Source organism: Macrobrachium nipponense, chromosome 42 (assembly GCF_015104395.2).
Source record: "Macrobrachium nipponense isolate FS-2020 chromosome 42, ASM1510439v2, whole genome shotgun sequence".
Classification (NCBI taxonomy): domain Eukaryota; kingdom Metazoa; phylum Arthropoda; class Malacostraca; order Decapoda; family Palaemonidae; genus Macrobrachium; species Macrobrachium nipponense.
In genome coordinates this window covers 36,230,182-36,255,175 of record NC_061103.1, presented here as the reverse complement: position 1 = coordinate 36,255,175, position 24,994 = coordinate 36,230,182, and the positions used below count along the sequence as shown (strand labels likewise).

General features: G+C 40.2%; 1 protein-coding gene across 3 annotated transcripts; it reads left to right on the top strand.

Annotated features, from left to right (window-relative positions):
• Positions 1-1,822: 1,822 nt before the first annotated feature.
• Positions 1,823-24,606, top strand: LOC135213112 (WD repeat-containing protein 47-like; the record flags this gene model as incomplete). 3 transcript variants are annotated; one of them, XM_064247006.1, is given in 7 exon segments in its annotated part: positions 1,823-1,941; positions 6,467-6,690; positions 6,988-7,119; positions 16,120-16,263; positions 17,341-18,518; positions 19,290-19,331; positions 24,501-24,606. In XM_064247006.1, coding segments are annotated over 6 exon segments (1,815 nt in total), but the record flags the coding sequence as incomplete, so codon positions are not given.
• Positions 24,607-24,994: the final 388 nt, after the last annotated feature.

Genomic DNA, 24,994 nt, shown 5'->3' with positions numbered 1-24,994 from the left:
ATCAGATCGAAGCCTCGCTCGAACATGAACGCCCCGAATATGGCCGCCAGGACGAAGGAGGACGTCCGTCTAAAGACATTCTGGTAGACTTTGCCGATAACTCCGGGCATTTTTAAAAAACCGGGATGGAAGTTCTTTGGTCCAATGAACCTTCTCCCACAGCCGACGATGATGACGGTCGAGAATAAAGTGTTGCCAGGATCTACATTTGGATGGACCTTGCGATTCTCTTATGGCGGAGTATTTAAAAGCTTTGGCCGAGTTTATATTTAGCAACTTTTAACCGTTTTCTTGTATCTGAAGCTTCATTTTGACAACTGCTAAGTAACACTGTAACGTCAACAAACAGCAGCGACTCTAAACTATATTCAAAGTCTAAAAATTGTACTCTACAATGCTTGTTCATTCTCACAAAATTGCTGTATTTCATAAATTCATGACCCATCATCATTTTGCATAATAAAGACTTCACATTGCTATAACAATATGATATTTATACCATATCGTGTGATATTTCACTTCATACCCAAACGGTAAATTTCATCAATGTAACTTTCGTCATAATTTTTTTTTTTTTTTGTCTGCAGGCTTATAGGCCAACATACAACTTTTTTAACCTTTAATCTTAAATGTCTCCCAATATTTATTCAATAAATATCCATTAACCCCAAACACGCACTCTTCCCTTGTATTTTAGTCAACCATAGTCTAAAAATATAGTAGCTTTTATTTTTTTTTTTTTACTTTCGATGGATGTGAAAATGAACTTAACTACTTAAAATGTTACAGGTTATTTATAAGACTCAAGTAGGTCTATATACAATTAGGAAAGTATAGTGCCCTAAAGATGTGTTCAGGTGTTGAACGAAATTAAAAGCTTGACGTAGACACCTGAATCAATCCACCAACAGAGATAGCAATACATTATTTTAATAAAATGTAGTTATCTAGTGATATTATGTTGTATACATATATAAACAGCACATGCAGACGTCAATCTCTGTTGGTTTTCCAAATTCGTAAGGTCCAAACCTACAGGTTTTAGCGAATTGAATCTGTGTTCTGGCTAGGGTTGTTGAGTGAGAATTGTGGTAACCATGTGATAAGTATTATTGATATCATTATTCTATGTGTTGTTCTAGTCATTTCATAATCCTTAATAACTAAAGATACTTAAGTTTAATATAACATTTTGATATCACTTCAAGAGCCACAGTGCCCTCCAAATACATCTACGAAGGTACGAATCTGGTAACACTTATGAAAGTCTTGCGATTGTAATACAATAAATATTTATTAAAAATAAACTAAATAAAAATCATAAATATCAAAGCAACATATTAAATTTAAATATTACAAAATAATTATATTTTATGTAAAAATTTGTTATTATTTCTATTTAGTTTTTATAGAATCGATTGCGTTTGGGCCTGGGGAAGTCCATCGGTAAAACTACGTATTGTCCTGCACATATAAATCAATTAAAAATATATCAATATAACATCAATTTACTGCACTGAAGCCAAATTACCTTTTCCTAATCACCTATTTTCCCCCTACATAGAGGCAACGACCATATAAACGCCCTGATTGGCCCAAAAACGACGTTACCTGACCGCCCTCCAATCAAAACTCAGATTCTCTGTGTTTTGGATGTGTATCGGGTCGAGTCGCTTAATCTATCTATTATATTTATTAATTATTTCTTATATTTGAGTTATAGGAGCATTGTCTTGCATTTTTAGAAATTAAATAACTTTATAGAATAATAATATAATATGATAAATAAATGATAGCTGATGTAAATTATAAAATAAATATGTTAAAAAATGACTAAATGACTCACCGGCAACTCTTCACGTGTCGTCCAGCCTCAGACACTGAACGTCAATTCGAGATGTGTCGATTAACTCACCTGTAATTTCGATGTAATTAACTCAGGTGAGTCAGGGATCCGTCGACTGGGTATCTGATGGCTTGATTATGGATTAACGGAGGGGTTATAGACGCCGTAATTCCCCAAAATGGCTGAGAAATCCCGAAATCTCCAGAGGGGGAGGGTGGGATTACAAGGAGGGGCTGCCGTCTCAAGCTCTGTTGTGGATGTGGTTGGATTAATTTTCCTGCCTCGTAAATTCACCTGGGATTTACGTGTCTGGATTGTAATTAGAAAGTAGATTAGGCGATTTACCCGACTTTCGTTCACAGGTGTGACTGTATGTTTGCGTCGTCTGTGTTTGACGTAACACATGTCATTGTAAACAGGTGTGTCGTGTTTTGCATTTGTCGTAAATTTTTTTTTAAATACCTACCTATATTTTTTTACCGGTTACTTTCATTTTGCCAAGGCTTATCCTTTTTTGGCTTAGATTTGGTTTTAAGTCCTTAAATTACTTCGATAGTAGGTTAGGCTATACAGGCAAGGCAAGACTATACCTAGCTAGGTAGGCTTACCTGAATGCTTTTGCATTTGTTAGGCTAGGTAGGATATTTTGGCTAGCCTTTCTCACTAGCTAGGTTATATGTATATTTTTACAGGTTATTACCTAATTTATTATTTTTATTCTTGCGTATTTTTCCCTTAATTTGATTGTTCTCTCCGTAAGTTACTTCATTAGGATAGCCTAGCCTAGGCTGGACTCAAAGCCTAGGCAATTACTCATAGGTATCCTTTGTTGGGGTGACCTAGGCCAGGTTAGCCTACATTAGATTTTGTTGTTAAACTTTGCTAAATCTGCATAAATCGATAACGGATTTATCAAGAATATTCCAAGGTAAATCTACAGAACAGGTCCATTGGAAGGATTAATGAGTGGAGCGGTGATTTCTGTATGCTATCTTGGGTTATATTTTGTCTGTGAAAGATTTGGTACGTAAAGCTTGGTAGGGTAAACAACCAAGTGGATTGGCCAACTCATCGACTACCGCAGTTTTGGCCACCCTCCGAAAAAGTACTTTAACACGTCCTGACACAGGAGTTGGTCATCAGTTATGAGTTGTTGGTGGTGAAAAACGGGAGCTCAATACTTCTACTCTCCTTTCAAAATAAGTATTTTCTCCAAAGTTAGAAATTAAGGTCATATTTTATGATTTAAACTGGGGTTAATGAAAAGTATGGCCAAAGCAGTGCACACAACCCCAAAACGCTTTCAAAATTTTTACTTACAATTAAAAATGTTTTGAAGAAGATTGACGCCATCTCAATGTTTGCGGAGTCGCTTGTGTCAGCAAACTTCCCATATCTTGTGCTAAATCCGCACACCACTTGTACCTATAGACGCTGGGGCACTTTCATCACAACAGTCGTAAACCCGACCTCTAACCAGTACTTATTCGTACTTATTCAAGGGGACTACGGCATTCTTTGTGGCGTTTTGCGCTCTTCCATTGTTTATCAGTGTGGTCAATTGGTATGTGTTTACCTTCCAAACTGGGTATAAGACTTACACAAAACCAGGGAAATAAGTGAAATTAGCATATCTATTTGTAGTATATATACATATTACAGCAATTTTATCATTACTGCATTACTATGACAACTAGAATTCATGGAAACAGTTTGTAAATGCATTGGCGTATGTGTGAAGCTCCACTAGATTGGCAACGATAAGTAATTTTTTCATCGCGTCGCCTGCTTGTACGTACATCAGAAATATTTGTAATTTTATTGGGTTAATTTGGTTGTAAAAAAAGTATAATAGACATGAATTAAATAAACATTTTGAAGCAACAAAGTAAAGTTGAACTAAATAATGAGTAAACAATTAAGGGAATAAACCTCATAAACAGTGTAGTCGTCTGCTGCTCGTAACTGTGTTTGTGGAGTAAGTGCTTAGGAACCAGGAACAGCAACATGGTTGAAGTGCAATTTGGATTGAATTAAGACCAAAATGTGTATAATTACAATCAAATAAGTACTGTGGAGTTTCAGTTGTGAGGGCAGTAAGGATAAAACCACCGATTACAAGGTAAAAATGAATTCAGTTCAAACCATAACCCCGGGAATGAAAAGTTTCATACTTTCACTAATATAGGCAACAAAATCTTGTTTTATTGTGCTGATCACAACTGCAATCTTGATTAAGATCAATAAACGTTACATATATACGCTAACATTGTTCAAATGAGTGCTGGGAAAGATGGTTGATTGTCTGTGGTTTGAACGGCCAGCCACGCGATTGCCGCCATATTGGATTTCAAAACTGCTTGAAAACATATTTTACGAAGAGCTCACATGCTTATTTTAGTTCTTATGAGGCTTTCATATATCACATTATGTTGACGAAACTTCAATCTTTTGAATGTTATGCTTAGAGTTGTATTCTTGTTTCACCAATTAAATATCGAGTGAATAAGGCCTGGCGAGCGCGATGATAATGAATCGTCTGCGGTTGTTTATCCTATATCTTAAATACAATAATTATTTAAGAACACCAAGGAAATTGTATAGAACAGGCCCCTAGGAAGTTTTAAATAGGTATCAATGAAACGTTGATTTTACGACAAAATTGCACCCTGCTGCCATGCCCCTGTACTGTATTTTTGAAGCTACCATCTTACATTCCAAAATGGGCGCCGTGTGTAGTACCAGGCCCTTGTAGATATTGTAAACAAACAAAAGACTGAACTATAAACACTATAAACAGAAGCATGAACAAAAGACTGTAAATATTATGGTTGGCAACTGGCAGGAACCAGACTATGGTAGTAGTATTCTTCAGTTTTACCCAGTGAGAAATGTTTTTATTAATCTCTGTAAACATACAAGGAAACCTCTGCAATGTAAATTAAATGTCACGTGACTCCCCCTTTCCGCTCTGAATGCAACAACTGTGGGCAACCCCAGTGGGAAACCATGTTCATGTGGTTTGGGAAAATTAAAAACAACCGCAGTGCACTAGGCTAGGTTGAAAGGTAGGAAATGTGTAAATCACAACAGCTTGAAAATTATGTGCTGTAGTTCATGTCCATGAACAACTGCTGTTGCCATAACATTTATAAAGCACTTTGTAGGGATACCTCTTAACCTAGCACAGGGGCTGGATGTCCTGGCCTAACCTAACCTAAAATGGCATACCTTACGAAGCAAAGGGGTGCATTCTTACATACCTAACCTAGGGTAGCAGGTCCTTATCTGTGTGGTGGGGAAGGTGTGTTGCAGTAAGTAAACCAACCATTTTTGTAAAATTTGTTGAAAATTCTAAGCTATCAGGAAAGCCCTATTTTACAAGTAATTTCATTGGAGCACGTTAGTAACTAGCAGAGAGGGAAGTTAACCTTTAAAGTAAGACCAAATGATATACCTTATCAAACATCCTTCTTGACATTCTTACAAATTAGGCCTGATTGTGAACTTTATTAGGTATTTAGATAACTGTGAGGTGGTACATTATTTGCCAATCTGATAAGAACCAGAATTTTGTATGGTTCTGAATATCCCAAACTTTGAAGACTTCCTTGACTAAAGTCTGTCGACACTTGAGACTTCAAAATTTCAAAGAAATATAAGTATAACAGAAATCAAGTGTATCTGTTAAGATTTGTATGTGAGAAATAAATTTTGCAAATTGTAATGCCCTGCATAAGTTATCAAATACTAGAAAAATATTTACAGTTCCCTGTCATCCTGATATATGATGCCTTGATAAGTTGACAAAGGTCTACATTAAACTTATAGAGAGGAGAGTGGAAGGTAGGCTGCCTGTGAAATTGTACAGTAGATAGATGAACAAAGAAGTTCAAAGAACTTGGATATTAAGGATAATGAAAATGTAATGGTGTAGGCAGTTGATTACCTCAGTAGATGGTGATGTGATTTGATGAGTAAGATGAATGTTAGCAGCAGTTTTGGACCCTCAGTATCTGGAAAGCAGGGACCTAATGTATATGGTTTGAATTTGAGGCAGACCTAGTTCTTGATGGGAGTTGATAAAAAACAGTTTTTAAAAGTTGGAAACTAGCTTGGTAATTCTGCAGTAATGCTCTTGAGGGCAATGCAGAGTACAAGTAGTAATATGTAATGTGTGAACCACAGAGCAGGGAGGTTGATGCTGTATACTTTCAGGATCATATTCTTATTTTTAGCTCAAAGATCAGAGATTGGAGTTGAAAAGTTTGGAAGTGTGTCATCTTGCAAGAGCATATTGAGGAAGCTGAAGGAGGGGTGGGGAGTTTGATTTTTTATCAGATTTTCTTCATGTTGTCAAGGTGTGTCATGGAAGAGGTGTAACTATGCATTTTGTGTACGTTTACTTCTTTGTTATTGCCTGATAAACCTTATTTCCAGTTAACTATAGTGAATAGTCACAAAGGAAGCTTTTTATAACTGACTAGCCAGGGGTATGGTATGTTTTGAATCAACATATACCTTGATTTTGTTTTTGTGTGTTGGTGACTTTACACTTTGTACATTCTGTGTAAAACTCCCTTCATATATCCTAATCACTAATAAAGAATGATCTTCCAGGCATCACCAAAATGCCGAGCGCACACCTCTCCCTGCGAGAGGAGGACGTGGTGCGGCTCACCTTGGAGTTCCTACAAAACCGTTGCCTGCACATCTCGCAGTTGAACGTTGAGAGGGAAACTGGCATCATAAATGGAAATCATTCAGACGATGCTCTCTTCTTGCGACAACTCATTCTCGACGGGCAATGGGATGACGTCTTGGAGTTTGTTCAACCCCTAGAAGTAAGCTTGTTGGTGTTGTCCTTATCAGCTGTCATATATTTGTGCTGTGTGGTATTATAATCTCTCAGTATTTGTTAATTTGATATGTGTATGTATATCTATTCCCCATATGGGGGTAGTGCTGTCATTGCATCCCATGTGGTGCACTGAAGGCATTACTCAAGGTTCTTTGCAGTGTCCCTTCAGCCCTAGCTGCAACTACAGTACCTCCGTTCATATTCTCTTTCTTCCATGTTTCTTTCCACCCTCTCCTAACAGTTTGAATTTGTGCCCTAATGAAGGTCATTCTTGTTGCAGGCTATAGACGCCTTCGACGCCAAGAAATTTCACTTCATTGTGCTCAAGTATAAATACTTCGAACTTCTGTGTATCAAAGCAGAGGCTCCTGCGAACCCAAGCAAAGAGGGTGCTGTTGATGAACTAGTCAAGGTATGTAGACATGTCCTACACTCGTACTGGTATGAATCTTCAGTAGGACCCAACTTCAAGGGAAGAACCATTAATGAGTTAGGGTGATGTTGATACTGGTATGTGTTTAGCCAGCTTAGTAGGTAAGTTTCTTTGTAGGCAGGGTAGTAGTTTATGATAATAGCATGGAAATGTCAGTGTCCTGTTAAATATATTTTGATTATACAAGCAGATAATAATGAGTTGGATTAATATACATCTAGACAGTTTAGTAAGTTTTCTGTGAAGGTAGGTTTGTAGTTTATGGTAATAACTTGAAAATGTTAGTCTGACTAAGTGTATTTTAAATAATTAGCAGAAAATTTATCCCAGAAGAGCATCAAATATACACACATATCAAACATTATTAACTTTTTAGTTTTGTACATGAACTTCCCTGCCAGATATATACTTAGCTATAGTCTCCGACGTTCCGACAGAATTTCAAATCTCGCGGCACACGCGACAGGTAGGTCAGGTGGTCTACCTTACCCGCCGCTGGGTGGCGGGCGTATGAACCAATCTATCTCTCCAGCCAGATTTTTTTCTGTCGCTGAAGCGATAACAACTGTTGTCGTTTCATTCCGATATATTCTTCATTTCTCGCTTGCCTGGAGATTGATTTGGACATTTTGGTGACGTATTCGCTCTATGTTGGCTTGGCATACGCTGATTGTGGACCGTTATTGACTTTGCGCTGGATTTTCCTGTAGAATGTCTGATTTTGATTCTGTTTCCAAAACTCCGGTTTTGTTTAGAGTATGTTTGACCGATGGATGTAAGGTGAGGTTACCGAAAGCTGCGGTTGACCCTCACACTTTCTGTGTTAAATGTAGGGGGAATGAATGTTCGTTTAGTAACCCGTGTCAAGAGTGTGAGGTTTTGAACGAAGATGAATATAAGGCTCTTTCTTCTTATATTAGGAAACTTGAAAGGGATAGGGTACGTAAAGCTTCTTCAAGGAGTTCGAGCAGGTCGAGAATGAGTGAGAATGAAACTAACATTAATGTAGTTTTAGAACCTTCCTCCCAGGTCTCAGCTCCTGCTCCCCGCACCGAAGCCGTAGATTCGTCTTCGGAGGCGGCGGCCTCAAAAGCTTCCTTGTGTTCTAAGGAAGACAAGAATCTTCGTACTGATCAAGGTAAGAGTGTCAGTGATGGAAGTGCAGTGTACCCAGTGATGTGGAGGGTGCGTCTGACCCGGCTCCTTAGTGCCTCCAGGCCTAGACCTCTTCCAGACTCCCAGTTCCAGTGGAGGAGGAAAGTCGAAAGCCGCAGGAGGGCTAGGGAGAGCCCCCACCGGTCAGGCGTCCCCTCGGCAGATCCTGAAGTTCGCTCCCAGGCTGCCTTGGATCGTAAGAAGAAGAATATTCTTCGTCAGTGTTTTTTCGTCATCCTCTTCTCCTTCGCGAAGCGTGGTTGGAGCTCTAAGGAGGCGTCACGCCCGCCCGTTGAAGAGGGCTGCGGAGGCTCCCTTCAGTACGTTAGAGGTCCAGCCCAGAAGACTTTTCTGATGTAGCTTCCTTGCAAGCAAAGAAGCCTAGGAGATCCGGTGATTGCCCTCCTTCTCCCGCTCCTCGCGCTGAGCTTGCTTCGGAAGAAGATCCTGGGGACTCTCCTTCTCGAGTGCTAGCGGGCCTACAAGCTCAGATCACAGCCTTGGCGGACTCCTTGGCATCGAGATCGCGTAGAAGGAAGGATTTGTCTCTCCCTATCAAGAGATCGAGGCGCGTTTCGTCGGAAGAGCGCTCTCCTTGTAATCGGCGATCTCCTTCTTTTGAGGATACTTCTACACATCGTAACATTTCACGAGAGGTAACACCACTCCGCTCGGAGGTGTCGAGACGCCATTCGACGGATAGGCGCTCCTTGGACTATGAAGATATTTCCCCAAATCGGATTCCTGCCTCGGGTAGACGCTCAGCCCCTTCTGTTTCTCCTTCTTCTAGAGTTCGTGCAAGAAGAGAGAGTCGCTCAGGTCATAGAAGACTTATTTTGTCGTCTCCGTCTCATCTTTCTTCTCCTCGTCTTCTCAGAGAACCTAGGGAATGCCCTTCTGAAAGTAGGCGCACTTCTCCTTCCGACTACTGTAGTCGGGCGTCGGATAACGTGACTGGTAGGCGCTCATCGCATGGAGTTCGCTCCTCCCTGTAAGACATCAAGAGTCTAGTAGGAGCCCTGCTCCTGGTAAGCGTCATTCTTTTAGTAGCTGTTCTCCTGGAGAAAGACACCTTGATCCTCGTTTGCTTCGTTCTCCTAGTAGGCGCTCTTCGTTCTCGAGACTCCCTACTCTGATCGGTCTCCTCTTGCTAAGAAGTCCAAGAACGCCTCAAGCGCCCTGCTTCTGTTAGGCGCTCGGAGCCTTACAGACGTTCTCCCCTGGGTAAGGACCAAGATCTCGCCGAACGCCCTGTTCCGTTTAAGCGCTCGGAGCGTAGCAGCCGCTCTCCGCTTCGTAGGCATCAAGAGCCTCTCAAGCGCCCTGCTCCTGAAAGGCGCCCTATTTTTAGCAACGTTTCGCCGCTTGGTAGGCGCCAGGATTCCACTAAGCGCCCTGTGACAGATAGGCGCTCGGCGCCTAGTAGCCGCTCTCCTCACGATCTTGGCGCCAGGATCTTAGCAGGCGCTCTCCCTCTCGTAGTTTCCCTAGGGATAGACGTGGTCTTTCTAGAGAAAGGAGTCCTTCCTCTTTTGCTGTTAAGAGTTTGTCTGCATTTAGGAAGGAATGCGAGTTTAGACAAGAATTTTCGGATAAGCGTCCTTCTTTTACAACTCGTCGTTCTCCTGTACGCCTCTCTACTTTGGAATCTTCTTTCCTCATTCAAGACGTTTGTCTCCTTCATCGCACTGTACCCCAGCTAGGAAATCATCTAAGGATTCTCATAAGGATCCTCATCCCCGTTCTCCTCCTCAAGAAGACCAGGAAGCCTCTGAGGAAGAAAACTAATACATCGGCAACGTTTCTTCGTACAAGAAGTTCACAGAGCTTCTCCTTCAGGAGTTCGGAGAGTCTTTGAGCCCTACTGCTCCTCCTTCTCCACACTCGTTTGTTCTCCACAGCGAAAGCAACGAAAGGATCTTCGTGTGTGAGAATGAAACCGACTCTTTCTATGAAGAAAGCGCTCAAGAGTTTCGGTTCATGGATGCGTACTAAAGAAGAAGCGGGGAAAACTAGGTTTGCCTTCCCTCCGTCGAAGCTTTCAGGACGGACAGGATTTTGGTATGAGACAGGAGAACCCTTGGGACTGGGCCTTCCGTCTTCAGCTGACGCAGATTTTTCGGCACTAGTAGACGCCACTAGAAGATCAGCTTTGAATTCGGCCAAAACTAACGTGGGCAATGAATGAAATAGATCACATTCTAAAAGGCATTTTTAGAGTCTTGGAAGTTTTCAACTTTCTCGATTGGTCCCTCGGAGTCCTAGCAAGAAAACTCAAGGACCGGACACGTTTTCTCCGGAGGATTTGAATTGTGTCTTATCCTGTATGGATAAATCGGTGAGGATGGGGCCAGCGAAATAGCTTCACTGTTTGGAGCAGGGGTCTTGAAGAAAAGATCAGTATTTTGCTCATTTTTAACAAAGTCTTGTCTCACATGCTCCAGAGATCGTCTTTGCTTTTTGCCCCTCTCTCTACGCAGCTGTTTCCTAAAACACCTGGTTCAAGACATTTCGAAGGCTCTCTCTGCCAAAGCTACGCAGGACCTTCTAGCGCAGTCTGCAAGGAAGCCGCGCCCTACCTTCCAGACTAAGACGAAGAAAGCTAAGCCGACCTCTCAGGAACCCTTTCGAGGGGCTTCTACCTCTAGATCCTCTTCGTTCAGAGGTCGGAAACCAAATAGAAGAGGGAGGACTTTTTACGAAGTCAATCAAACCTCCCAAGTAAGACTCAAGTCCTTCAGACAACTGTAGGCGCCAGGCTTTTACAGTTTGCAGAAGTCTGGGCCAGAAAGACGCAGATGCCTGGACCCTGTCAATTTTGAGGAAGGGCTATCTAATCCCGTTCTCTTCGAGGCCTCCCTTGACGAATAACCCCGAGGGAGTTTGACGGCCAGATACAGGGACCCCATCATGAATCAAGCCCTCCGACTAGCGGTAGATCAGATGCTGGAAAAGGAGGCGATCGAACTAGTGGCAGATCATCTTTCGGCAGGCTTTTACAACCGCCTGTTCCTAGTTCCGAAATCCTCAGGGGGATGGAGACCGGTGTTGGATGTAAGCGCCCTGAACTTCTTCGTCGAAAAGAAGAAGTTCGCGATGGAGACCACTGCCTCGGTGTTAGCAGCACTCCGTCCAGGGATGGATGGTGTCCTTGGACTTACAGGACGCTTACTTCCACGTACCAATCCATCCTTCCTCGAGGAAGTTTCTAAGATTCATGATGGGGGGAAGAATCTTCCAATTCAGGGCCCTGTGTTTTGGCCTCTCCACGGCCCCCCAAGTCTTTACGGCCATCATGAGGAATGTGGCACAATGGCTTCACCTAGAAGGGGTGAGGATTTCGCTCTATCTCGACGATTGGCTTATAAGGGCCAACCTCCAGAGATCGTTGTCTGAAGGACTTGAAAGAAAACCCAAAAAACCCTGGATTTGACTTATTCCTTAGGACTTCTGGTCAATCTGCAGAAGTCAAGTCTGATTCCCGCTCAAGAGTGCGTTTATCTGGGGATCCAGATGAACTCTCTGAGTTTTCGGGCTTTTCCGTCACAGGAGAGGATAGCCCAGGGGACTCGAAAAAGTAACAACCTTCTTAGGGAAAGAAGTATGCACAGTGAGGGAGTGGATGAGTCTGCTGGGGACGCTCTCCTCACTGGAGCAATTTGTTTCCCTAGGAAGGTTGCACCTGAGACCGCTCCAATTCTTTCTTCATCGGAATTGGAGTCGTCCTTCTCAGGATTTGAAGTTCTCCCTGTCAATTTCTCTTCAAATCAAGAAGGAGTTAGCATGGTGGGCGGATCCGACAAGTTCTCGCAGGGACTGCCGCTTCAATCCCAGAACCCCAGCCTGGTGTTGTTCTCCGATGCGTCGGAAACAGGTTGGGGGGCGGACTCTGGGAACCAAGGAGGTGTCAGGAACCTGGGTGGGGGACCAGTCTTCATGGCACATCAACAGGAAAGAACTAATAGCCGTGTGGCTTGCTCTGAAGGAGTTCGAGTCAGATGTGACAGGAGCAGTTGTGCAAAATAAACTCGGACAACACCACGGCTCTGGCATACATCAGGAAACTGGGGGGGGGACGCATTCCTTTCTCTCTGTACGAAACAGCAAGAGATCTTCTTCTGTGGACAGAAGAAAGGGGGATAAAACTTCTCACCCAGATTTCGTACAGGGAACGAAAGGAATGTAAGGGCAGATCTCCTCAGCAGGAAAGATCAGGTCCATTCCCAACAGAGTGGACCTCTGCACCAAGATGTTTGCCAGAGCCTTTGGAAGTTGTGGGGCAGGCCTCTCTTTAGACCTGTTTGCAACTTCAAAGAACAAAAGACTGGATCTGTATTGCTCGCCCATCTCAGATCCAGGAGCAATAGGGATAGACGCTCTCCTACTCGATTGGAAAGGACTCGATGTATACGCGTTTCCCCCTTCAAGATTCTGGGGTTGACTTTAAAAAAGTTCGCAGAGTCAGATTCCGCGAGGATGACTTTGATAGCTCCCTTTTGGCCAGCACAAGATTGGTTCACAGAGGTGCTGGAATGGCTAGTGGATTTTCCAAGATCGCTTCCTCTAAGGAGCGATCTACTCAGACAGCCCCACTTCGACAGGTACCACAAAAACCTCCCCGCTCTCAGTCTGACTGGCTTCAGACTGTCCAGAAACTGGTCAGAGCGAAATAAAGGCTTTTCGTCAGCAGCTGCTAAGGCAATCGCTAGAGCGAGGAGGTCTTCCACCTTACGAGTGTACAGTCGAAGTGGGATGTCTTCAGAAGATGGTGCAAGAGGAATAACGTTTCCTCTTCCAGTACCTCTGTGAATCAAATTGCAGACTTCTTTTTATTCTTAAGACAAGAATGTGGTTTAGTCGTTTCGACGATTAAAGGTTATCGTAGTATGTTGGCGAATGTCTTCAGGCACAGGGGCCTCAACTTATCGGAAGATAAGGACCTACAGGACCTTATTAGGTCTTTTGATACAACGAAAATGCAGTCTCCTAAGACACCTAGCTGGAATTGGATGTAGTCCTTCAATTCCTTGGGTCCTCTAGGTTTGAACCCCCCTAATTCAGCCTCATTCAGAGACCTTACCAGGAAGACTCTGTTTTGATGGCTCTAGCTTCCGCCAGAAGAGTGAGTGAGCTTCAGGCGATTGATGGTAATGTGGGTTTTAAGGAGGACTCTCTCATTTGCTCTTTCCTTCCTGGTTTTCTTGCAAAGAATGAGAACCCATCGAGTCCATGGCCCAAGAACTTCGAGATTCGTGGGTTATCTTCTTTGGTAGGAGAAGAACCCGAGAGAACTCTTTGCCAGTGAATGGTGAAATACTACCTTAGAAGAAAAGAGCAACTGAAAGCCAACCGAGAGGTCCTGTGGTGTTCAGTAAAAGAGCCTACTCGTCCATTGTCGAAGAACGCATTGTCCTTCTTCTTGAGAAGCCTCATCAAAGAAGCACACGGATCCTGCAGAGAAGAACATCTTAGGCTTCTTAAAGTGAAAGCACACGAAGTAAGAGCCATAGCAACTTCTCTTGCTTTCAACAAGAATATGTCCGTGCGAAATCTGATGGAGACAACATTCTGGAGATGTCAGTCAGTGTTCGCGAACCACTACTTACGTGATGGTGAGAATCACTTACGAAAAATGCTTCGCCTTGGGCCCGTACGTATCTGCGGATTCAGTGCTGGGGCAGGGAGCTGGAACTCATCCTGTTTAGTAGTATAAATTTTTTCCCCCTGGTATTTGTTGTTGTTGGTTGCCTTAAAGAGGATGCATGAAGGCATCTCTTTAGGTCGTAATACTAATCTTTAGTAGTTTGGTTAGGTGGTCTATGAGTGTGGCTCCTTGCAGTAGTAGTGGTTAGGACCTGTTAAGATAGGGACGAACTCCTTTAACAGGATCCGACTTGGATTCTACCACACAAAGGGATCACATATCCCAGTGTAGATCCGAGAGTCTTTCAGCATCAGGTCACGTCCTAGCTGTAGCTCTCCAGGCAACGCAGACTCAGAGACAATATCAATGAAGTCTTCTGCCTGAACAGGTAAGAACAAGGTTTTTATATCCTACAACATCAGTTGTTTCTTATCTCTCCTTATTACTTTAGCTGTCTCTTACCCTCCACCAAGGGTGCCAATCAGCTAAGTATATATCTGGCAGGGAAGTTCATGTACAAAAATGATATTGTTAAACTACAATAAAGTTTTGTACATACTTACCTGGCAGAATAGTATACGTCTAATGGCCCACCAGCCTCCACTCAGGAGACAGGTGGAAAAAAAAAAAAAAAAAAAAAAAAAATCTGGCTGGAGAGATAGATTTGGTTCATACCGCCCGCCACCCAGCGGCGGGTAAGGTGACCACCTGACCTACCTGTCGCGTGTGCAGCGAGATTTGAAATTCTGTCGGAACGTCGGAGACTATAGCTAAGTATATATCTGCCAGGTAAGTATGTACAAAACTTTATTGTAGTTTAACAATATCATTTTCACTTTCACAATTGTATGGTGTATATGAAAGTTTGATTTTATACATTTTTGGCTTAGTTTTTTCTTCAGTGAATGGTCACAATGATTTTACTGAAAGTATGTTTGTGTTATCTTTAAAAATAAAACATATGTGATATTTTTAAACAACCCTAATTTTTTTTATGCAGACTCACCAGTCATATTGTGACCACATTCTCTCTCTCTCTCTCTCTCTCTCTCTCTCTCTCTCTCTCTCTCTCTCTCTCTCTCTCTCATTTAGCAGACATAGAGTGATTGTTCACATACTCACCCTGTGGACTTTAATGTAGATACATGTTACCTTCCTCTTAGTTTCAGTAGGCTGATTGTGAAACAACAAAAATTATTGGATTTGAGGTAGTTACTGTTTAAATGATCGGAGGGTTTGTAATAAAAAATTGCTTTGTCCTTAAAATATTGGTGGGTTTAATCCTATGATTTTGTTAATGTCAGTTCATCTTAGTAGTTCTCTCTTATTAAGCATCTTTGTAGCTTTCTCCATAACTCTGTTAAACAATGAAGTTGTAGGCTGTCTAGTTATTATAGGACTTTAATTAATATCTGTATGAAAATATCCTGATATGCAGTTTTAGTCAGTGTCTTCACTCAAATACAGTAGTGCACCAAGATAATGGACCGTGGTATATGGTACTTCCAGATATATCAGTGTGAAATGGAAATATAATTTGAGGGTTTTTGCCTCTGGATTGAGTGCTGAATTTTTTTTGAAAATTATGCACCGAAAGGAATGCTGGGAGTTTGAGTGAGGAAGAAAGCGAATCACCCACACATGAATACATGTTTATACCTATAGTACTACACTGTAATTTCACTTTACAATACAAAAGTGGTGTAGGTAGGTTCAGACGCTTTAATCCGTTTTCTCGGTGAGTTACTGTATTATGCTACATTGTAATAGAGTACTTTTGATTTTGAATTATTATGTTTGTTTGAAGGGCCCCGTAGGAGGGTAGTGTTGTCAGTGTACCTCACACAGTGCACTGTAGCCATTACTTACAGGTTTTTACCAGCATCCCTTTGGCTCCTAGCTGCAACCCTTTTCATTCCTTTTACTGTTTCTCCGTTCACATTCTCTTTCTTCCTTCTTACTTTACTGAACCTTCTGCCAACAATTGTTTCAACATTATTTTTAGTGTTGAATGTCGTCATAGACCTCAGTGCTAGGAACAAATTTTATACTATTCCAATTGTTAGGAGGTAAAATAAACTTGAGCAACTTGATTTCTTATTTGCTATGTAGGTGTAGTATTTGTACAGATATGACATACTCGCCATATTTGAAACAGTCATCATTCATTACATTCGCAGGTTTTAAATGAGTTAGAAAAGTACGCTCCCAACAAGGACGCGTACTCGCAGTTGTGTCTGTACCTTACTCTCCCGAGGTTGCACGAGCATGCCGACTTTCGCGACTGGAATCCTAGCGGTGCTAGAGTTCAGTGCTGGACCCAGGTAATGTTCCAGAGGTGGTTTGTGTGTGTGTGTATGTTTTTTTTTTTTTTTATCTGAATGTTAGTAAATCACTATATTCTAAAAGGAAGTTTATAGAATGTGTAACATTTCTCACAATATATTCAAGGAATTCAAAGGTCCTTAAGGTTTTGACTAGTATTTTTTTTTCAGAGTTATTTCACTAGGGTACAAATTTTATTTGACATGATAGAAGTCTTTGATTATAGCAAACTTATCTGGTATACCAAGCTCAACATTTGAAATATGTAGTAAAATCAGCTATACCAAGCTCAATATATTTGAAATGTGCAATAAAGGAAAATAAACTTACCAGAGACACCTAGCTAAGGCAAACAGTAAAATTTGGTAGTTTTAGAAGCTTCTATAAAATGTTCTAGGTTATCAGATCCTCTATGAAATAGATTCAATTTTAAAATTGTCCAGAATAGAATTTGACCGATATGGTCTCTTGAAACCCTCGTACAATAATGAAAGGCTTAACATACTGTGTTTGCAGACAAGCTGGTACTTAATCACTAGTAAATCTAACCAAAGTGGAAGACAGCTGGTCTCACTTTTTAGCTATGTTTACTTACTGACAATAATATTTGCATACCTTATCATCACCAGTCTTAAAGGTTTTGGTGTCTAGTTGCCATTTATTCTTGAGAATGTTCATATACTCCTGTTATGCACTCATATTCTGATTAAAAGGGCATGTGGAAAATCTGTGGAAGGCCCATTGATCAGTGCTGAATGAAATGTATGACAAATGAACTTAATTTTGGTTAGTTAAGAGTTTGAAATTTTCGCTTTGTCAATAATTCTCCGTTTGAAAATGGGAGATGGTTTGTCTGCAAAAACATTTTTTTTAGGGAGTCTAGTAAAAAACATTTTTTTTAGGGAGTCTAGTAAACCTAAGGAAGTATGTCTGTGAATCATAAAAATTCTTGAAAATTTTTTATTCTGTAGTTCATTTTCTTCCATGGAATTTTATTTGGCTTTGTTCAGATTATTTTATGGCCATAGGATTTTCTTCTAAAGTTTCAAGTCATAATTATCTTTTTTTTCCCACAGATATTTCCACTGGTGGAGAAATTTTTGCCAGCAGAACGTCGAGGGGGACTTGCCGGAAACCTGGAAGGCGTAGGAATGGCACGTAACGACAGATTAATCCAACTGATAATAAAGGGGCTGTTGTACGAGTCGTGTGTAGATTACTGTCAGAACCAAGCAACTGGTGAGGGAAGTTCTTCCACAGGAACCCTCAAGTTCCCCTCCCTACTTGCCGCTACGACGTTTAGTGATTCCGATCTTTCATTGTTGTCGTGGCTTCAGAGTATTCCCCCAGATACGTTTGCCTGCCCCTTCGAACAAAAGACGCTCAATGTTGATGTGGAACGTCTGGAGAAACCTTCTTTGGAAGCTTCTTGGACAGAGCATCTCCTGGTCACACCCATCAAACCCCGAACCTTCCCTCACTCAGCCATGCCCTACAGTCGGCCAAGGGCAACAGACATAATGTCTCGTTCTCTCAATCCTAATTTAGACGGACTTCCATTTGGTCTCGGTTCCAATCGTAATTCCATGGCCCTTTCGACTGGTGATATCAACATGATGTCTAAAAGTATTGCAAGTTTTCACTTAACTGGTAAGAAAACGATGAACACTTCGGTTGACAGACTCTTTGATAATGAAAATAACGTGTTCACCAGTAGTTCGTACGGCGATCTTCCAACCATCATAGAGAAGGTGGGCCAGCCGAAGGCTCCTCCCAGAAGAGCCCGATCTCGCAGTCCAGATAAACGCCAATCAACAGATTCGCTCAACAAACCCGCTTTCTCGGACAAGGTCGAGAAGGACCTCCGGGATGAGAAGCCCGGATCTCCCCCAACTCTACCTCCGAAGTCGTCCCCCACCCCTCCCCAGGTTCCCCCTTCCAATCAGGGCTCAAACTTACAGCCACCTCACCACCAGCAGATGCCGCATCCAAAGCAGAACGTTCCCCTGCCTCCCGTTCCGGATGGGAAAGCGGGCCATCCCCCTCCGCTCAATCCCAGCATGCAGCAGCAGCAGCAGCAGCCGTTAATGCCCCACATCGACAATAACAATGACCGTGAGACCGGGGAGCTGTTCAGCATCTATCAGAGACGGCAGCAGCAGCTGATGTACGAGCACCACCCGTACGGCAACAACAACATCAACGTGATGATGAACATGGGTGCTGTTCACCCACCGAACATGAACATGAACAGGTGAGTTTTAAGGTTCCTGACTTTCTTAGTTACTTTGGAGTAGATTTTAAGTACAGTTTTAACTTGGCATTATGCCACGTGTTAATCTTTTCATTAGGTCTATTTATAAAATTTGGTAGTTCTATTGTATAAACTTTGGATCACTTTGTCTTAGCATCACTGATTTTTCTCTATAAAAACTAAAATTTTTCTCATAAGATACATCCTTGATAATGTCAGTTTCCAGCTTTTTTTTGTGTGTGTGTGTATTTGAAAAATATAAGACAGCTGAGAGCATGGTTTTCTGAAGAAATATTATGGGTAGGCACCACTATGAAGTAGAAGACAGTCACATCATTGTTCTCCTTTTAAAATGTATGAGTAAGTCCTAAGGGCTTTGGGAAAACCATGAATGTTAAGGGAATACTCTAGTCTTGATTATGGCCTATGATAGGCTAACATAAAACTATAGGATACCCTTGCAATATATTTAGCCTACACTATGCACTCTCACACATTTTCATACAAAGCAATTCGGTGCCAAGTGTCACAAATGAAGAAAGAATGATTTATTGAAAACTGAATATGAAAATGAGATAAAGGAACTTTGGTTGTAAGGGTTTGCTGTAGCTATATCTGTAAAAACAGCTTCAGTATTTTTTGTGTGTAAAACGGCATTGCATTAGGATCTCTGAAAGATTCACGAGACGTTACAATACAAATGATTACATCCTCACATGCACTATAATTCCCATCATTGCCTTCAATTCTTTCTCTGAATGGTACATCTAGGGGTGTGAGATGCAAGCGATTGCAGAGAGGTTACTACAACTGGTGAGTCTGGTCCTTATTTTTAGGAATGGTGCATGGAGCGAGCTTCTCCCCCTCTCTGGGACCTGTCAGGATTTGGCAGTCAAATGAAACTGAATGGAAAACTGGCATCTGGTTAAATTTAACCTTTGAACTGGTAAAATTCATTCCCCATAATATGCTAAATAAACACGTTTGATTGCCTTGAACAAGTTAAAATCTGCTAAGCCTATAGATTAAGTTTTTCAACTAGGAGAGGTATGACGGACATTGGGGAACGTAATTGGGGAGAAAAAGAGTTGTTTTGTAGTCTTTTTGTTATGTTTAGTTCTGCTTGAGAACGTTCAGGCAACCAGCTTTTAATTTTCCGTTTTTGAATCAGGACTCCAGCAGTCTTTTTGAATTCCTGTAGCAGCAAAATATTGAGACAAGACACTACATTTTGCTTCTTATTTTCATGATAGCAATAGGGTGAAACTGTTTATTGAGTGGGGATAATATACACTGAATTTGATGATTACAAGCTTTAATTCCAGGTAAGACAAAGTCACATACTGTGTTCTATTTTTGCGAGTTTTCCATTGATGCAGAAAATCTCTCTCTCTTTTTTTTTTTTTTTTTTTTAATGTGAGCTGAGCTGATATATTTTTGATATATTTTTCCTCTTCTCTTTCTCACAGTTTGTTCAGATGATCACCAGAGGCAAATTTGCATGGTTTTAAGTCCATTCACTGCTGTGGTTGTAACTCATGAATTAAGTATCAATTTAATAACCAACGAAATTGGAACCTTCATGCTCAATTGTATTCTGCTGTTGATTAGGCATCAAAGCTCTTCACATAGTATATATTTGTAACCAGTATTTCAAGTACAGTACATCTGCTAATGAATTATAGGGGAATCTTAGCAATGACTATCATATCCTGCAGTAGTGAATGGTTCTGTTTATTATCAGAAACTTGGTTATGGGCCCCTGTGAGGTTCACTTTTGCTTTAGATAATTTAATTGTCGTAGAAAATTTGGTATCTGAACTTTACCACAAAATACTTTCTCAGGAAGTGCTAATACTCTCAGACTTCAAGTTTTTTTGCTGATGTTTGTGAGAGACATTTTTATTTCAGTTGTTTTAGGTTTAATTTGTTTTTTCTCTTGGCAGAAACAAATTTTAGTTCATAGGCTTTTATTACACTTGTTTTCTGACAATTCAGTACATTATTCATGAGCTTCCATGTGAATATTTAATTTTTTTTTATGTGTACAGCCTTGTGTGTATGCTTACATGTAGATAACAGTTTTAGGAAAATTTTCACACTGGACAATGTTTAGTTTTCTCTCTCCATAGAAATCAAGAGACCCTCTTTATTATTCTTAAGGTTTACATGATGTGGAACAGGCTGATTAAGTCCATTGTAAAATGGTAAACTTACATCCACATAATTAAATGCTCCAGTTTATGAAAAATAGCAGAAATCTGATCCAGTTGAAGAGAAACTTTGAAGATACAGATGCTTAGAAGATACAGATGAAAGTAATAAATTTTAATAAAGTTAAGTAATGAACAAATGAATGTAGTACTGGAAAGGAAAGGCATTTAAAGGAGAAAATGTTTCAAATAAATGATCCATGAGCCTTGAAACTTTATTCTGCAGTCTTATTGAATTGTTCTGTGATGAAAATAATTGTTGAGGTAATAATAATAATGATAATACTAATAATAATAATAGTAATAATCTTCATTAGATGCCTAAATTGTCACATGATAATGATTTGAATGGGGACTCTCATGTATTTTTTAAGGTACTCTGTCTTGTGGGTTTGGGAAATAGCTATAATCTATGAAGTTGATGAATGATTGTTAAAAGAAGGTACAGGAACAGCTCTTCAGCTTAATTTATGGCCCTGGGGACTATCAAATATTGGAGAAAATCTGGTAGTGTACACAACAGATTTTAGCACACGTTAGCCTTGTAGATAAATTTGTAGCTTTATGTACTATAAGTCAATAAACCCCTTTAGATATGATGAGGTAAACATTGTAAGTCTTTTATATCACCAAATATAGGCCAGTAATCCCATTTTTCTTGAAATTACCTCCTTCCAGTGGTGCACAGGACTGTACCGACGAAATGTGCAGGTCAGGATAGTCGGCATGTTTAAACTGTGGTCGATAATGCTCAGCACTGCAGTGCACAGACTGTCAGTAAGATACTGCTTAGTTAACTCAGTATTTAAAACCAAAAATACCAGAGTAAACACACAGGCTTTTTAATGCACTGATGGTTAGCCACTAGGCTGAGTTGGTAGGTGTCAAATTTTTGCCCTTTGTCACTGGAACACGCTAAACACACTTGAAGTCAGTAAAGAGCTTATAATGCAGAGAAGCAAGCTTTGTATATTTTACACCATAGCATCACCTAATACAGTTGAATAAAAATTTTTCTTTATGATAACTCTGCTATACTACATTCTTGGGGTGATTTGTGACCAAATTATAAAAAATACTTCCTCCCAGTCAATGATGTTGTTGAGTCATTGGAGGAGCTCTCCAAATTCACTTGGTCATCTCTTTCTTGAAGAGGCAGATATGGTTCCCACTTTATAGTTTGTTGTTTGTAATTGTTATTTATCTTATTTGTTTTTCTACAGTATCGTCATTCATAGCTTATATTATCTAATTAATTTCCTTTTAATGCACTTGGCTGCTTTCCCTTTTGGGGCCCTAAGGCTGGTAGCGTTTTGCTTTTCCAACCAGAGTTATCTTGGCTTGTAATATTATATGATACACTGCGTATATTAAAAATATCTCATTAACAAAAATGAAAGTATAACACAGTGGTAGTAATATAAAGAAAAACTGCTTGTGATAAATTTTTTAATATACATGGTTGTGAAGATTTTTTTAGATATAGTTATCTAAACAACAGCTTTATTATTCTATGAATTAATTCAAACCACTAACTTCTGTTGATTGGCAGTACTGTAATATAGAAAAGAGTAAGTGGTGGAGAGAACTTGGGAAATGAGAGGATAATCATATAAAATAAAAATCACATGGTATTCCTAATAAGGAGAAATCAGATTATATTAATAAGCAGACTGTGATCATGTTATTGGTGTAATTTATTGCGTTGGAGAAGCAAAGGTAGATTGACGTATGCACTGCATGAGGCAGTCTTCTTGTACTTTAAAGTAGGATGGGATAACAGACTGTGTTGTAGGGGTCACTAAGGGTTAGTATCACCTGTCATTTGTAATTGTAATGCAAGAAAGTATCTGCCTTTGCCCTTGTGTCAGGTGATGGTCAAAACAAGGCCTTATGTCAAGAATAATTATGAACGTTTTGTTGTATAGCACTTCCCTGAATGTTTAGTTTGATGTTTGTCATCAACATCCTAATCAGGTGTTGAGGTACTACTGTTGTCCGTAGTTGGTTTTACCCCATTGTGCCAGTTTCAGTGGTTTGCGGAAGAGTCCAGACTTTTGGTTCTGTTGATTATATTGGTTTTTGTTCTTAGCATTTTGTGAATTCAGTATTTTGGTTTTTTCTTAACATCTCGTGAGCGACTTGATTTTGAATTCAGACAACAGTGGGTGTTGGAAACCTTGGTAGTTTTTTTAAGTTTTTCAGCATATTCTGAAAAGTAGAAGCTCTGATAAGTAGTCAGAGAGGTGGTGTGGTTGTCTGATAGTGGAACATTTCTTTTGAGTAGTGTGTGATTTTAAGACTAGGCTTACATATCTTGTTTTGGTCCAAAATTATTGAAATAAAGCTTCCGGATCTGCAAATTGATAATGGAACTTTGGAAAATATGATTGTGTTATGGCATCAAACAGGAATGACATTATATTTTGCCTTGATTATACATCATGTGACACCTGCCTTCAACATTCAGTATGTAATACTGAAGGCTGTGATTTCCCCTTGTGAGCTTGGATTATGGTACAATCATAAATTAATGCACTACAAGATTTCGGTTTGTTTTGAGCGGTTACAGATGTATAGGCAACACTATATTTTCATTATTCAACACATGCACAAAGGAAGCACAAGTTATTTAGAAAAAATACAGGAAATGAACATTGACAAATTCACAATATGTAAATTAAAATTTGGTGTACACTTTTGTAAAAGAATTCCTTTCATACAAGTCACAGGGTATGCTCTCTCTCTCTCTCTCTCTCTCTCTCTCATCTACCTCTTCTCCCCTCTCTCTCTCTCTCTCTCTCTCTCTCTCTCTCTCTCTCTCTCTGGTGATGGGGTTTGATAATGCAAAAAAAATTTTTTTTTTCACTACACAGTTTGTTTTATATTTGCCTACTGGTTATGATAGATTACAAATCACTACAGTATAAGAAAAGTTAATGCCTGAGTGGTATGTAATGCTTTAAATCTGTTTTCAATAGCACAGTTGAACAATTATTCCACTCTGGGCTGCTAAGCAAAAGCAACACATTTTTTGTACAGTACACTGACGTACTTTTGAGATGCAGCGAATTTATCGAGACCATCCCACCACGGTTCCTAGGTTTCACCTTCATCCACAGCACAAGAAACGATGGAGCATTTTGGCTGTTCCAAGTGCACGAAGGTAGTTTGCAGCAGTTGCAGTTAACCTTGCAAATGAAAGGTTTTATGCTTGTTATCTGATTGTGCAAACAGTGTGACTTTTGATAGCTTCAGGCTTAGTTTAAATCATCTTTGTGTGGGGTATACCTGTATAAAGACCATCACTTGTAATGCATTCCATTTATAGGTATTTAGTGTATCAAGAATGGAATTAAGACAGTTGAAGTCCTCTTTTAATTTTTTGTTACCTGTTATTTGTGGAAGGTTTTTACACAAAATTCATTCCAATGGTCACTCACTGCCACATTTTTTCATAAGGTAGAAGTCAAAAGATGTAAAATGTGGAGTTTTTGTTTTGATTTTTTGTGAGTAATTTTTATATGAAAGTTGAACCGAAACAGTTACCCTTTTTCTGCAGTTGACCCACTGGGCTGTCTGATAAAGCAGTGCGTTCTAATTTTGCCGATTAAGATTTATTTTGCCTTGTGATAGCATCAGTTTTGTACGAGTAAAACATACAATTTTACTTCTGATCATCCGGAATGACAAATTTCCTTTGTTCCAAATCATTTCACAGTTTAGATGTGATAATCTGATGTATGGAATCCTTTTTCATAATTGACAGGATGATGCCTGGTGTGATGCCGCCACCCCCAATGGGTAACCCCAATGATGCCTACAATCCATCAGTACAGCCGCCACCCTATCACCAGTCCTATGATTCATTGAAGGTAGGTTTTATATATCACCTTGGAAAACAGCCCTGTACAGTATAGGCTTGGTCCTGTCATTCATGCACCTCATACTAGGCATGATAGGCATTACTTAAGGCTCTTTGTAGCATCCCTTCAGCCCCAAGCTGCAACCCCTTTTATTCCTTTTGCTTTACCTCCGTTCATATGTTTCTTCCATCTTACTTTCCACGACCCTTTCCATACAATTGTTTCATAAAATAACTCCGAAGTTTTCCTCCTGTTATGCCTCTAAAACCTCCTTTACTTTTAATTTTCCTTTCAGCTCTGAATGTTATTATTATTAATAGGGCTTAGTTTTCCAGACCTCTGAGACCTCATACATCCCAGCACTTAGCCTTTTTTATTCCAGTCTTGGAAAACAGCT